The sequence below is a fragment of the Bison bison genome, unplaced genomic scaffold, assembly GCF_000754665.1.
Source record: "Bison bison bison isolate TAMUID 2011002044 unplaced genomic scaffold, Bison_UMD1.0 scf7180017864304, whole genome shotgun sequence".
NCBI lineage: Eukaryota > Metazoa > Chordata > Mammalia > Artiodactyla > Bovidae > Bison > Bison bison.
In genome coordinates, this window is record NW_011494876.1 from 13,846,568 (window position 1) to 13,859,696 (window position 13,129).

The following is a 13,129-nucleotide window of genomic DNA, read 5'->3' on the forward strand; positions in this document are numbered from 1 at the left end:
GAAATGCTGGTTAGATTAATTCCCTCCCTTTACATGTGAGATTAATTAATTAATCTCTGCCTTCTAAGCCTCTAAGCTCTGGAGGCCCTGACTTCCCAGATGGAATAGACACATCTTGGTTTCCCATGGCCAGCACCACAGCAGGACCTGACACCCCATGCTGCCACGCCGCCGGTCTGGTGTTCCTGGGACCTGGACTCTGCCCTGCCTCTGGCTTCTGTCCTCTCACACCCAGCCCGCCTCCCCAGCTCACTTCCTGCTCCTCTTGTGTCTGGCATGGTCCTCTGCAGAGGGTTAGGGTTCACTCCAAGCTTGTGGCTGTCCTGTAGTCCACAAGACTAGGTTTCTAAGCAAGGGTAAGGGGCAGAGCGGGGGCAGGATGAGGGAGGAAGACAGTCCTTTTCACTTTCTCAAATGGCTTCTTTGCTAAGCCAGGGTCCGGTCTCAGACACCCCTAGAATCCCCCGACTATAGGAGCAGGCAGGCAGCAGCCCTCAGGAGGCAGGTCTGGCTCCTGCCAGGTTTTCCTCTCTGTGGGCTGGCAAGGACCCGGGATGCGGTTGGAGTGAGGTGAGTCTCACAGGGCTCTGCAGTCCACCAAACTGAGGTGTCTCCCATCAGCCACATCTTCTTACAAGTAGCAGACAGCTGCTCAAGAATAGACCAGTTTTCACCCCAGTTAAGGATCTACCCCAACCTCACTCAAGTCCCAGCCTGAAAGGGCTCTCGCGAGGAGAAAGTTCAACACACAGCAAGATCAAATCCCCGGGGGGATATCTGAGATTACAAAATTGGCCCTGGTGTGCAGCGAGAATGAATGGGTGGGGCTAGGTTTAGATATAATACCTGATAAGGAGCTCAAGGATTGTTAGGCCTCCACCCTGGCCTCTCTTCCGGACTCACCCACCCTCCTGGTGCACAGGAGATGAAGAAAGTGGCCCCGTGCCCACTTCCCACTGCTCAGCCCCAGCCCGCCTTTGTGTGGGTACCACTGCTGGCCCCCCACTTCCTTAGAGGCCGTGTCCTAATGGAGCCTTTCACTTTCCCTGCTGGATTTTCATTAAGGAAACTTCTGGTTCCTCAATGTAGCCTATTAAAAAAAAAAAAATCATTTTCCACTGGGGATGGGAAATGCTGCAGTCTCCAGGGAGGCCTTGCAAGGGATGCCCACCCTCATGCTCACACTGGGCCTCCAGCAGTCAACTAGTAGCTTGTACTCAGGAACTCTGCTGAGGACAGCTTAGGAGACCAGTCTTAATTCCTGTCCCCTACAGAGGAAGATGACTGGAGTGCACCTAACCCATCCCAAGGGCGTATTTCACTGCCAAGAACATCCCACTGGGCAGAGAAGGAAGACCAGGGCAAGGGGACAGCTGCAGGCAGGAGAGGATTCCAAAGTGAAGCAAGGGGCCCAGAGCAGAGTCCAGGTGTCTGCCATCAAATGGAGGAGACAGAGACTTAAAGCCCAGATTTCCCACTTTGGGGGCCAACGGGGGCTCCGTTCTCACAGATAAAGGTACGGAAGAATGATGTGGCAGACCAGCAGCTCGCTTTATGGGCATGAGCTCATCTGTTCACTCTGCCTGCCCCCGCAGCTGATAAGAATCTGGTGCTGTTTCCTGCAGTCCAAGGGTCTCAGACAATGGTGTGAACGGCTGGCCCTACTGGAAAGGACATTGTTCAGGGAAGAAAAAACAACACGCTAGCACAAAGCCAGAGCAGGATCTGCCCAAAAGTAAGGGCCTGTTTACAAATCTACCATTTTCAAGTAGGGGGACACAATGGGGAATTGTTTCTGGTGAGGCTAGGGTCCCCTCCAGAATGCTCCTGGGGGCTGGGGATGGCTTTGATGGCCCAGACAGGTCTCAGATGCTCTGTGAGGGACTGACACTGATGGCGCACACGCCTTCCTGTTTATCAGAGGTGCACTTCAGGACAGGCTCCAGGAGTGAGTTTACACCCAAGACCGGGGGAGGAGCTCCTCGGCTTCACTCCCTCTACTGAGGCCATGAACTCAGGGATGTCAGGGGGCTGGAGGTGGTTTGCCAGGGAAAAGTGAGATTATTTTCTGAAAAACATCAACTCTTTGGTTTATGGCCTGCAATTGCCATTCTGCTTTTTGGAAAAAATGCACAAGACCCTTGCAAATAGCCACCCCCTCTGCAATGGGGCTCCCTGGCTTGGTCTGTAAGGGAGCCTTCTCACATCAGGGACCCTGTGATGCTACAACTCACCTGCAGGCAGTCTGGGAGCACACAGGGGGCTGATGCTATGTCCCTGGGATCAGGGCCAATGGGGGTGCTGTTTCTCATAACAACCTCCTGCTCTGTCCACAGGAAGTCAGAGCCTTTGAACCACAAACCAAAGACCCTGATGTCAGAGTGTGTGTGTGTGTGTGTACACGCAGCAGGAGGGTAAGGCAGAAGAGGAAAAGAACCGTATTACTCAATCCCCTTGGAATTGGGAGATCCCATTTTTAGGGGTAAGAGGAGGGCAGCTGTGGTTAGGAAGATCATTTTGGGTCTAGAGAGATCTGGAAGGCAGTCCTATCTAAGGACCTGACCTATGATACTAAGTGTCATTAGTAACTTAGAAGTTATTGTCATGTCTATACTAATCTCTAAATATAACAGGGGCACAGCTCATGAATAAACTTGAATGGATGTGTTCAGAACACCTGAATAGCAGTAAGTCCTGTGCAATCCTAAAATAGAAGGAAGCTTCCCTAAGCCTTTCTCAACCTTCCATGTGTAAAGGGTTAGAATCTTCTTCCTCAACGTGCTCCCAGTGCCCTCTGGTGTTTGACAGTTAAACAACAGCCTGATAAATGCAGGATTTGAGCACATCCAATAAATAATCCAGGTGACAGCAAACTGACTCTGAATGTGGGGTACCAAGCCAGACACCATGAGGGGGAGAAAGGTTAATAAGATAGACAGGTCCCTTCCTATCAGGGGCTTCCAATCTAGAGGAAGAGACAATTATGGGACCAGATGGAGAACAGCACAGGCTATCATAGGGGTACAAGCAGAGCTCAGAGGGAGTGCCTAGGCATGAAGAAGTGGCCCTTATACCGGGTTCATCAGGCTAATGATAGAGGTTATGGCTCTCTAGACTCTAAGCCTCATGTTCAGGGCCCATTATGCCAGGGTAGCCATGGCAGAGTGCCCATGAAAGACCCTAGATGTCCATCTCAGTGGGGGCCATCCTAAGTAAAGAAGAGCTAGCAGATGTTTCATGGCAATTACCAGAAGGGAAAAGGATAGATATGTCAGCAAAGCAAGAGGATGTAGGAAACCATACAGAGAGAAGGCTTTTGCTGTCATCCTGTGAGGCACAAGGGTCTGAGCTGAGCATTGGCCGTGGGATAGAGAGGAAGGCAAACATGTAAAAAATTCAAATGGACAAGAAAGAGCGTGGTTGAGCAGAAAAGGAAATGGAAGGAGATTCTGAAGTTTCTGGCCCTAGTTCATGGTCCCCACAGAGGTAAGAATTAGAGCAAGGGGAGCAGGGGCCCTGGGGAGATTTTATTTGATGTCTATTCCTATTCTCCCCAAGTGAGCTATTTGTTTTAGGTCCTAAGTTATAAAACAGTAATTCTCTCAGATACACCATTCATGGAAACAAGTATTTAAAATATTCAAGACGAGGGACTTCCCTGGTGGTCCAGTGGTTAAGAATCCCCCTGCCAATGCAGGGGACGTGGCTATAATCCCTGGTCCAGGAGGATCCCACATGCTGTGGGACAACTAAGCCGGTGCGCCACAACTGCTGAATCTCGAGTGCCGAGAGGCTGTGCTCCACAAGAGAGAAGCCACCACATTGAGAAGCCCACGTACTGCGACAACAGGGTGGCCCCCACTTGCCTCAACTAGAGATAGCCTGTATGCCACAACAAAGACCAGCCCAGCCAGAAAGAAAGAAATAATGCAGATGAGTCTGGGCTCTCTTGTAGGGCCAAAAAGTAAAGAAGTGCTCAGAACAAACCAAAACCCAAAGGGAACACAATAATGGCAGTATGTGAAAAGGACACAGGAGTCCCAGTGGCCAAAGCTAGAACCACCTGAATAAGCAGAACCAACAGAATAAGTACACCTGGATTATAACCCAAAGTGTAATATACGTATCCATGAGTCCATACTGATATAAATGATTGAGCAAATAAGTAAGTGGGAGAGGACAGGTAAATCTCCCATGCAGAAAGACTCCAGACAATATATGTAGATACTCAGTCCTTAAAGAAGGAGGGGACATAAATCCCCACTCATTAATTGTGGGCTGCACAGAGTGGCTTCTTTCCAAAATGTAGTGTATGAAAGGGGGAAAGGGAGTAATTTTTCTCTTTCTGGAAAAACTCGACAAACGCTAATTTGGCCAGCTGACCAAGACGAAGGTCAAGAAGGATAAGTTACACTGATCATACATAACTTCAATTTGATGTGATAAAAATGGCACTTTACCTGTGTGGTCTTCCTCCCTCAAACCCACGAGTGTGTGTGTGTGTTCCAGTCGCTCAGTGTGTCCAACGCTTTGAGACCCTTTGGACTGTAGCCTGCCAGACTCCTCTGTCCATGGGATTTTTCTGTCAAGAATACTGTAGTGGGTTGCCACTTCCTACTCCAGGGGATCTTCCTAATCCAGGGATAGAACCCACATATCCTGCGTTTCCTACATTGCAGGCAGATTCTTTACCGCTGAGCCATCGGGGAAGCCCTAATCATAAGAGAAACATCAGACAAATCCAAATTGAGTGGTCCTCAACAAAACACCTGACCATACTCCTCAAAATTGTCAAGGTCATAAAAAACCAGGAAAATCTGACAAACTGTTAGAGCCAAGAGAGCTAAAGACTCAGGATGACTCATTGCAATGTGGTATCCTGGATGGGTGGCTAGAATAGAAAAAAGACATTAGGTAAAAACTAAGGAAATCTGAATAAAATATGAGCTTTATTTGGTTAATAGTAATGTATCAGTATTGGTTCAATAATAGTAATGTATCAGTATTGGTTCATTAATTGTCACAAATGTACCGTATTGCTGCCAGACATTAATGGGGGGAAACTGGGCTTGGGGTATGTGGGGACTCTGCAGTATCTTCACAATTTTTCTTTAAATCTTTGAAAACTATCCCAAGTTAAAAGTTTAAGGCAAAAGCCCAGTTATTTGAGACTGGCTGATTAGGCCCAGATGAAGAGGACGTCAAAGTTGGACTTTCTAGCTCACAAAAATGGGGTTAGCTATTAACATCAATGAAGAGTAAGGGCATACACACTGTGATAAAGTTAATAAGGGTGTGTGCACACATGTGCACTGTTCTGATAGGCACCAACTGCACACAGAAATCGGGCAACTGAATGTCTGGGTGACAAAACGCACCCCATCTCCCCACTCCCACTGTGAGCTCCACCTGCCGCCCACTGCAGCAGGAGTTTAGAGGGTGCTGATAGAGGGCCATTATTTTCAGTTACAGTGGTATTTCTCACACTTGAGTAGTACAGAAATGGACTCTTTTTTTTAAAGGAAAAGATATTACCCCAGATGTCTGAGAATATGCCTGATGACCCAAAATATATAAGCTCTGTAAGAAACTAATGTCTTAATTTTGGAAGTATCTTTCAGTTGTGAATTATTGCTGCAAGAGTTAAATCTTTAGGATAGGTAAAATACTGTTTAAAATATAACTTGAAACCTCTCTTGTCACTTGCAGAGCGCTAACAAAGTGTCCTTGGATGTCCAGATTAGGAACCACAGCACTGAGTCCCCTAATTTGTGGGAGAGAAAATGAAAAAAGGCAGTCATGGGTGAGCTGTGAGAAGGCCCAAGGAGCAGCAAGCTCAGAAGGAGCAGGCTCTAGGAGGCAGGTCTTCCAGAAAATCAGTGCATAGCCATCTGATGTTCAGCTTACAAGGAAAACTGTAATTGCAGGCAATTGATCATGTGGAATATATGGGAAGAATTAGCTATGGGTAAATAGCATGCAAAGAATTGAATCATTGGAAAAGACCCTGATGCTGGGAGGGATTGGGGGCAGGAGAAGGGGATGACAGAAGATGAGACGGCTGGATGTCATCACCGAATCGATGCACATGAGTTTGGGTGAACTCCGGGAGTTGGTGATGGATAGAGAGGCCTGGCGTGCTGCGATTCATGGGGTCGCAAAGAGTCGGACATGACTGAGCAACTGAACTGAACTGACTGAAATAGCAAAAAAAAAAAAATTTGTTTAAAGGAAAAAAAAATGTACAGGAGAGGAAAAATAAACATAGTATACCCCTTGACTCAGTAGTAAAGAGCAATTACATAGCCATAGTAACGTAAACACTGAAGGTTAATTTAACAGAAATTGTGATGTAATTATAAAAGACGGAGGGAATGAAAATGGGAAGGTTTTAAAGGTGCTAGGTCTTTATGGAACGTATAGGAAGTAAAAAATGTCCTACGATTAATATATTAAGAAATGGCTAAAAAAGTGGAAAGTAGTTGTCTTTAGGGAATAATACTGGGGGTAGGGAAGGATGAGTCCAAAAAGCAATTTTCACTATAGTCCTTTTAGTATGCTTTGACTTTTTTAAAGCATTTACTGTGTCCCCAACTGCCCCTTTGGGATTCCAAGTGAATCTGGTCAAATCTGAATCACTGTACACCTTCAGGTGTAAGTCTTCAGGGGTCAGCAACATTTGAACCAACCCCACTCCAGTACTCTTGCCTGGCAAATCCCATGGATGGAGGAGCCTGGTAGACTGCAGTCCATGGGGTTGTTTAGAGTCGGACATGACTGAGCGGCTTCACTTTCACTTTTCACGTTCATGCATTGGAGAAGGAAATGGCAACCCACTCCAGTGTTCTTGCCTGGAGAACCCCAGGGACGGGGGAGCCTGGTGGGCCGCCGTCTCTGGGGTCACACAGAGTTAGACACGACTGACTCGACTTAGCTTAGCTGCTGCTGCGTCGCTTCAGTCATGTCCAACTCTGTGTGACCCCAGAGACGGCGGCCCACCAGGCTCCCCCGTCCCTGGGGTTCTCCAGGCAAGAACACTGGAGTGGGTTGCCATTTCCTTCTCCAATGCATGAACGTGAAAAGTGAAAGTGAAGTCGCTCAGTCGTGTCTGACTCCCAGCAACCCCATGGACTGAAGCCTACCAGGCTCCTCCATCCATGGGATTTGCCAGGTAAGAGCACTGGAGTGGGTTGCCATTGCCTTCTCCAGTTTCACCTTGGTGAAACCCTGCCAACTCAATATCTGGCAATGGTCCAGAGTTTCCCCCACTAATCCAAAACCCACAAAAGCATTAAAAACAAATGTTCTGTTTCTCTCAAGACCTTCTGCCAAATTTCTATCCTAGCTGCCTTGCCTAATGTCTAGCATGGCCCCCTTACCTGAGCTGGAAATACTCAAGCCACCAGGTAGGAGGGTTTGACTGGAGCTGTGTCTTCACTCTTGCTGGGAGGTATGCTGATGACCAAGCCGCCTGGAGTGAGGGGAGCCCTTCTGCCCCACATGGGCATGTCTGTCCCTGGCCTGTCTGAGTCCAGGGCCCCAAGCTTTGCAGTGGTGGCCTATTCTCAGTCCAGGGTGGACTCCTTTGCTGCTCCCCTTCCTGATGAGATCTTGTGTTTATTTGCACAATGATGAAATCTGTCCCTGTAAAGTCCATTTACCTGCAAAATACTTCCCTCCAAAGCAACAGGTCTAAGTTGAAAGCTCTCCATTTAATTTACTGAGTTTTGTAGATCCCTTAGTATGCTAGATAAATTCCAGAGTGAATGTATAAGGAGACACCAATGGAGAGAAAACTTTTATTTGCATAATAACAAACGCAGGTGAAGAAAGAAGTATAGGAGAACTAGATCAAGGTGGAAGAATCTTGGTGGAAGAAAAGAGTATAAAAGGCCCTCTGGGGATCAGACAGGAAGAACAGAGGCGCTCTCTCTACAAACTCGTTCTGTGATTAGCATCAGGACTGCTCTGAACTAGCGTTCCTTAGGACTTCTCTTTCCTTGGTTAAGAGACTACCTGCTGGCCCCTTTCCTTGTCTCCCAATCCCAAAGTGCTCCCTCCTCCAAACCTGATGGAGGAGCACAGCTCTGTACCCAAATGTGTTTGGCAGAAACTACTCAGAAAATGTTACTCGGATTTTTTGCAGCTCTTAGAGATTGTGACACCCTTAGATCCCCAGGATTGGCTCCTCCTGGGACCAGAGGACTCTGGGTTTTCTAATAAGGAAGATCCTGGCCAGTTGGTCCAAGAAGGGCCCGGATTCTCTTCCAGCCCGGTGTCTCTGTAGAAATGTCCCCTGGAGAGGAAGGTGCTGCTGCAACAGGGGATGTCACCTGAGTTTTCAAGTGTGTACTCTGGTGAAAGAAAGTTGGGAGAGGCCAACTCGATCCTCTGTTTCCCTCCCAGGCACAGGTCTTTATGCCCCTCCCTAGCCACTTTTCTTCCCAAATTAAAGTACCAAGTAAAAGTCCCCACCTGATAGCACACCCTCCTCCTTTACCAGGCACTGTGAGTCCCCCTGACCCCCCACCTCCACCGACACCACGAGTCCCAGCCCTCCCTCACCACCCTCACCAAGACCAGATCATCCCTCTAGTCCCACCTATGACTTTGGCAGCAGGCGCACACTCCATGCACTCCCATTTCTTACAGTTGGATCTGAGAGAGGAGCAGTTCCTATGGGTTCCATGGGATCCGCATGTAGCGCACAGAATGAGGCGCCACTTCCTACAGGAAGAGCCAAGGGAGGGTGGTGGGACAAACGGAACACTCAGAACCACTCTCGGGATGTTCGCTGCAGTTCAGGCCCTTGCTGAGGTCTTCCTAGGAATCTTTCACTACACATTCTGCTCAAGACGGAGGGGTGCCTGAGTGCTGATCCCGGGGCCTGTGGTCAGGCACAGCCACGCACAAGGTAGACTGGGAAGGAATGGCCCTGAGTGTCTCTCCGTGGGGCACAAGGAGAGCAGACCCAGCAGAGAGACCTGTTCACTTGTGCATGAGTGAGTCCTGAGCTGCTCAAGGATGGGACTTAGCAGCTGTGTTTGCCCTGAGATCTGCAGACAAAGGTAAATTTCTTGTGCCTGAAAACTGTGCCAAGCCCTAAGATCGCCCTGATGAGAGATCTTTCTAGTCAGGAACTTTTCCCTACCCTTCTTCCTCAGAGCTGTCTCTGCCTCGTTCATACAGACAGATGGGGGCATCACAATGCTGATAGCGCTGATACAACTCTGAGAAAGCCCCTGGCTCGAGTTCCCAGGCAGCATCTCTGCAGTGGGAGAAGAAACAGTGAGTAAGGGACGTACAATCGGTTGGTAAAACCTTTGTTCACCCTGGAAGAACTAGCAAGAACTCAAGCTAGTACAGCAAGAGTTCAACAGGCTGCCCAAATGCTTCAACAAGGCGGGGCAAGTGGTCTGGCAGTGGGAGAGGGTTGACGCAGATAAGTGGAACACAGGGGTTCCTTAGCTCCACACTGGAATTCAAGAACTCAACGAATCCTGTTCCCCAGAGCACCTTTTTTGGGAAACATGCACACCACCCCTACTTTCCTCCCCGCTCCATTCCTTTTTATAATAGAAAAGCTCTCCCACCACCCTTCCCTTTTCACTGTGTATCAATGCTTCTGCTACTTCCTCATTCTCTGAACTATCCTTACACTCACCTCCTTTCTAGAAACCTAGGCAACCCACTCCCTGGCTCAATTCCTGTGGTCAAATTTCCACTACCTGTCTGGAATATGAATTCCCATTCTTAGCATTTCTTGAGGAAACTCTTCTCGATTGTTGCACTGTGGACATTTGAAGAAATGCTTTGCTGATGTGTGAGCATATTTCTGTAAGATAAACATGGAAAAACTTTGTGCTTATAAAAACACTCTCTTTGATCACATTCTTTCCACCCTTACCCTCATTTTACAGAGGATACTGCTAAGAGAGGTTAGGGCGAGGGCTGCAAACCCAGGGGTCAGACCAGGGACCAAAAGCTCAAGAGAGCACCCAGGAGTGCCTCAGGTGTCATCTTCAGCCATGGGGTCTGGCAGTGGTCAACCTGGCTGGGGTCAGGTACTGTGGATACACGTTTCCCTGTCCTTCAATCTCAGGAACCACAGCTGATTGTGAAGCTACTTGACTCATTCTAGGAGTAGTTCATTTGCTCCACCCATCCTGAGGATTTTGTTCAGTCTAAATAATGAATGAGGTACTGCAGGTCAAGGATGACCAGAGACCCAGCTAAGTTTCTTCTGGAACCAGTTCTGCATACAGACTTCCAGCACAACGCACAGACGCTGAAATTGCCTGAGCATTCCCAGGATGCTCAGAGCTGGGCCATTGGGATGGTCCCCAGAGCAGAGAGAGCCCCACCTGTATGCACTTCCGGTGGTAGATGGCTTGGCTACAGCATGGGCTCTGGATGTTTTCAACACTTATTTGGGATAAGTCTTCACAACACAAGATACAGCTTTCCTCCCCCACGTTCCTGCGTCGGATGTTCTGTGTAGGGCGATGTTCCCCACAAAATGATCTGTGGCAGAGTAAATAGGCTTCGTTTTTTGTTTGTAAATGATGCAGTTTTCCAGCTGCCCGGAAGAGGAATAGCAATCAACCACTCTGGCCCGTCTCCAGTGAACCTCCAAGCTCATGGGCAGGAGGAGGAGCAGGATGAGGAACAGCCACATGCCTTCTCACAGCTGCTTTCCCACTGAGCAAAGCTCCACAGCCTCCTGTTCCTGAAAGCCCCACTTAGTTCTGAGCAGCTGTCTAAGAACCCCAGCTGTTTGTAATTTAAGGAGGGGATGGGAAGCAAGAAGCAAATCTGTGAAATCGCCAAGTCAAGACACTGTTTCTCATTATCAAATGGAGGGACAGATTTTCTGGTGAATCAAAATAGGCCCGTGAGAACTGGACTCTGATTTCATCAGATGCTAAATAACAAATTACAAAAGGGCAGCTCAACTTTCCCCCTTCATCACTCACTTGTACTCTCCAAAAAATTGTGAAAGGCAACCCCTTTCTAGGCCACAAGGAAGATGGAAGTTTCTGGCACATTGGTCCTTCTGGCAGTTGATGGCAGCTCCCTTTCTCTTGCACACAAAGCAGATCTGCAAATGAGAGCCCAGGCATTACTCAGGGCCCCAAGACAGACAGACAGAAAAACACTCTGTAGCACAGCATCCTATGGAACGGAAATTCTTTGACACAGCAGCCATTCCTCTTCCTCAGTGACCTAGAAGCTCTAAGGCATGCCAAAGCTGAGCTTCAAGCAGCACTGCATTCTTTTTGGCTTTCTCAGGATGTTGCTCCCTCACCTGACTTAGGACACTATACCCTAGAGAAGGATGGAACTTAAGAGAAAGACTAGTGGGAAACTCAAGAGTCCTTGACTTTGAAACTACCAATTACAGAAAAGAACAGCAACAGGGATGAGAGGAGTAGTAGAAGAGGCCTACCCCAAGCCCCCGTTTTCAGGGGATTCTAACCTTCCTAGAGGCCCGGGCTGCCTCCTTTCTGATGTCTTCAGGTAGGAATCCATGGAAACCTCTGTTGGATTGGCCCCTCTGAGGCAGCTTGCTAGATAGGATCTAGAAGGGCAGCAGAACCAGGCTGTCAACACTGATGATCGGTGAGACAGTGCAGTGGGGTGAGGAGGATGACAGGGTAAGACAGCCAAGAAATAGAGCTTGGTGGGATACATATGCATTCACAGGACAATTTATTTAACAAAGGTTTACATAGCACAGGCGTTGGGGACTCTTAAGTGCTTTTCAAATATTAACTTATTTAATCCTTGCAACAACCTTAAGAGGTAGGTACATCATCATCCCCATTTTATAGTCTAGAGAGATCATCTGACTGGATCAAGACCACGGAACTCCAGAACCCGGGCTTTCATCCACCTTTGTGCTATGCCATCTTTCATTTATTGAGGACTGTTTTTGTGTGCTGAGCACTTTGAGAAACACTCCTAATGCAGTGACTCATTTTCTGCTCACAAACCTGTCATACGGATGCCACTGCGATCCTCATCTTAGAGGCCACTGAGGTACAATGCATTAAGTGACCTCGCTGGGGTCACACAGCAAGGAGGCAGCCGAGTGGTGTTCACATCCGGGCCCCCAGAACCCACACTCTCCCTCTCTTGCTGTGCTGACCTTTGGTACAGAATCAATACTCTTCGCAGAGTGTATTCTTTACAGAAAAGGAAACGAGGCTTTAAAGTCACCCGACTGTAGTCATTCTGGCTTATAGGGAAAGGAGAGGAATTGAACTTTTCTTTGAAAACATACTTTAAAGAACCTTTTGTTTCTGAAAAGCCCCTAAAACAGAGTCTAGAATGGGAAATCAAACAAAAAGAAGCTGAATTGTTATGTACCCAAGAACCGTGGACATGTACATACTTTGGAAGAATTTCACACCTGAGCCCCACCCCAAGAAGCTTCCAAAAATATTAGACTTTACAGTATTAGACTGTAAGGGTATTAGACTTTACAGTAATTACATGTAATATAATGGGGACCGAGGTTATTTTAACAATAGCAAAATAGCAAAAGTGAGCCTACAAGGTTGGATGACTTGAGGATACTTGAATCATAGCCCAATTAGGCCTAAAACATATTTATGTTTACACTCACTCAAGGCTTTAGGACTATATGAGTGATTTCTATCTATACTTTTAAGTGTTATTAATATTTTCTACAATGAACTGTGTAATTTCTATAAATAGAAAATTCAATAGTGAAAGATTAAAAACAATCTAAATGTCCTTTAATAGGAGTTTAATACTTTTTGGCACACCTGTACCATGGGATACCAACCAGTTATTAAAAAAAAAAAAAAACTAGATCAGTATATTCTAACTGGAAAGATCTCTGTAAATATATGAGCTTAAAAAAATACAAAGCACTGTGTATGTTTATTTTTATGTTGAAAATATATATGTGGAAAAATGCATTGAAATTAAACAAGATCAGATCAGATCAGATCAGATCAGTCGCTCAGTCATGTCCAACTCTTTGCAACCCCATGAATCGCAGCACGCCAGGCCTCCCTGTCCATCACCAACTCCTGGAGTTCACTCAGACTCATGTCCATCGAGTCAGTGATGCCATCCAGCCATCTCATCCTCTGTC

General features: G+C 47.3%; 1 protein-coding gene across 5 annotated transcripts in view; it reads right to left on the reverse strand.

The window, feature by feature from the left end:
- Positions 1 to 7,785: 7,785 nt before the first annotated feature.
- The window catches only part of PHF7 (PHD finger protein 7), a 12,934-nt gene continuing 7,590 nt past the window's right edge, over positions 7,786 to 13,129 (reverse strand). For 4 of the 5 annotated variants that reach the window (XM_010851736.1, XM_010851738.1, XM_010851737.1 and 1 more), the window contains 7 exons: positions 11,480 to 11,581; positions 10,977 to 11,101; positions 10,365 to 10,524; positions 9,729 to 9,835; positions 9,152 to 9,268; positions 8,603 to 8,727; positions 7,786 to 8,354 (listed from right to left, as the gene is read on the reverse strand). In XM_010851736.1, coding sequence (XP_010850038.1) covers positions 8,128 to 8,354; positions 8,603 to 8,727; positions 9,152 to 9,268; positions 9,729 to 9,835; positions 10,365 to 10,524; positions 10,977 to 11,101; positions 11,480 to 11,581 — 963 coding nt within the window. In that variant the 3' untranslated portion in view covers positions 7,786 to 8,127. The remainder of the gene's footprint in view (positions 8,355 to 8,602; positions 8,728 to 9,151; positions 9,269 to 9,728; positions 9,836 to 10,364; positions 10,525 to 10,976; positions 11,102 to 11,479; positions 11,582 to 13,129) is intronic. The other variant, XM_010851739.1, reaches the window with a different exon arrangement.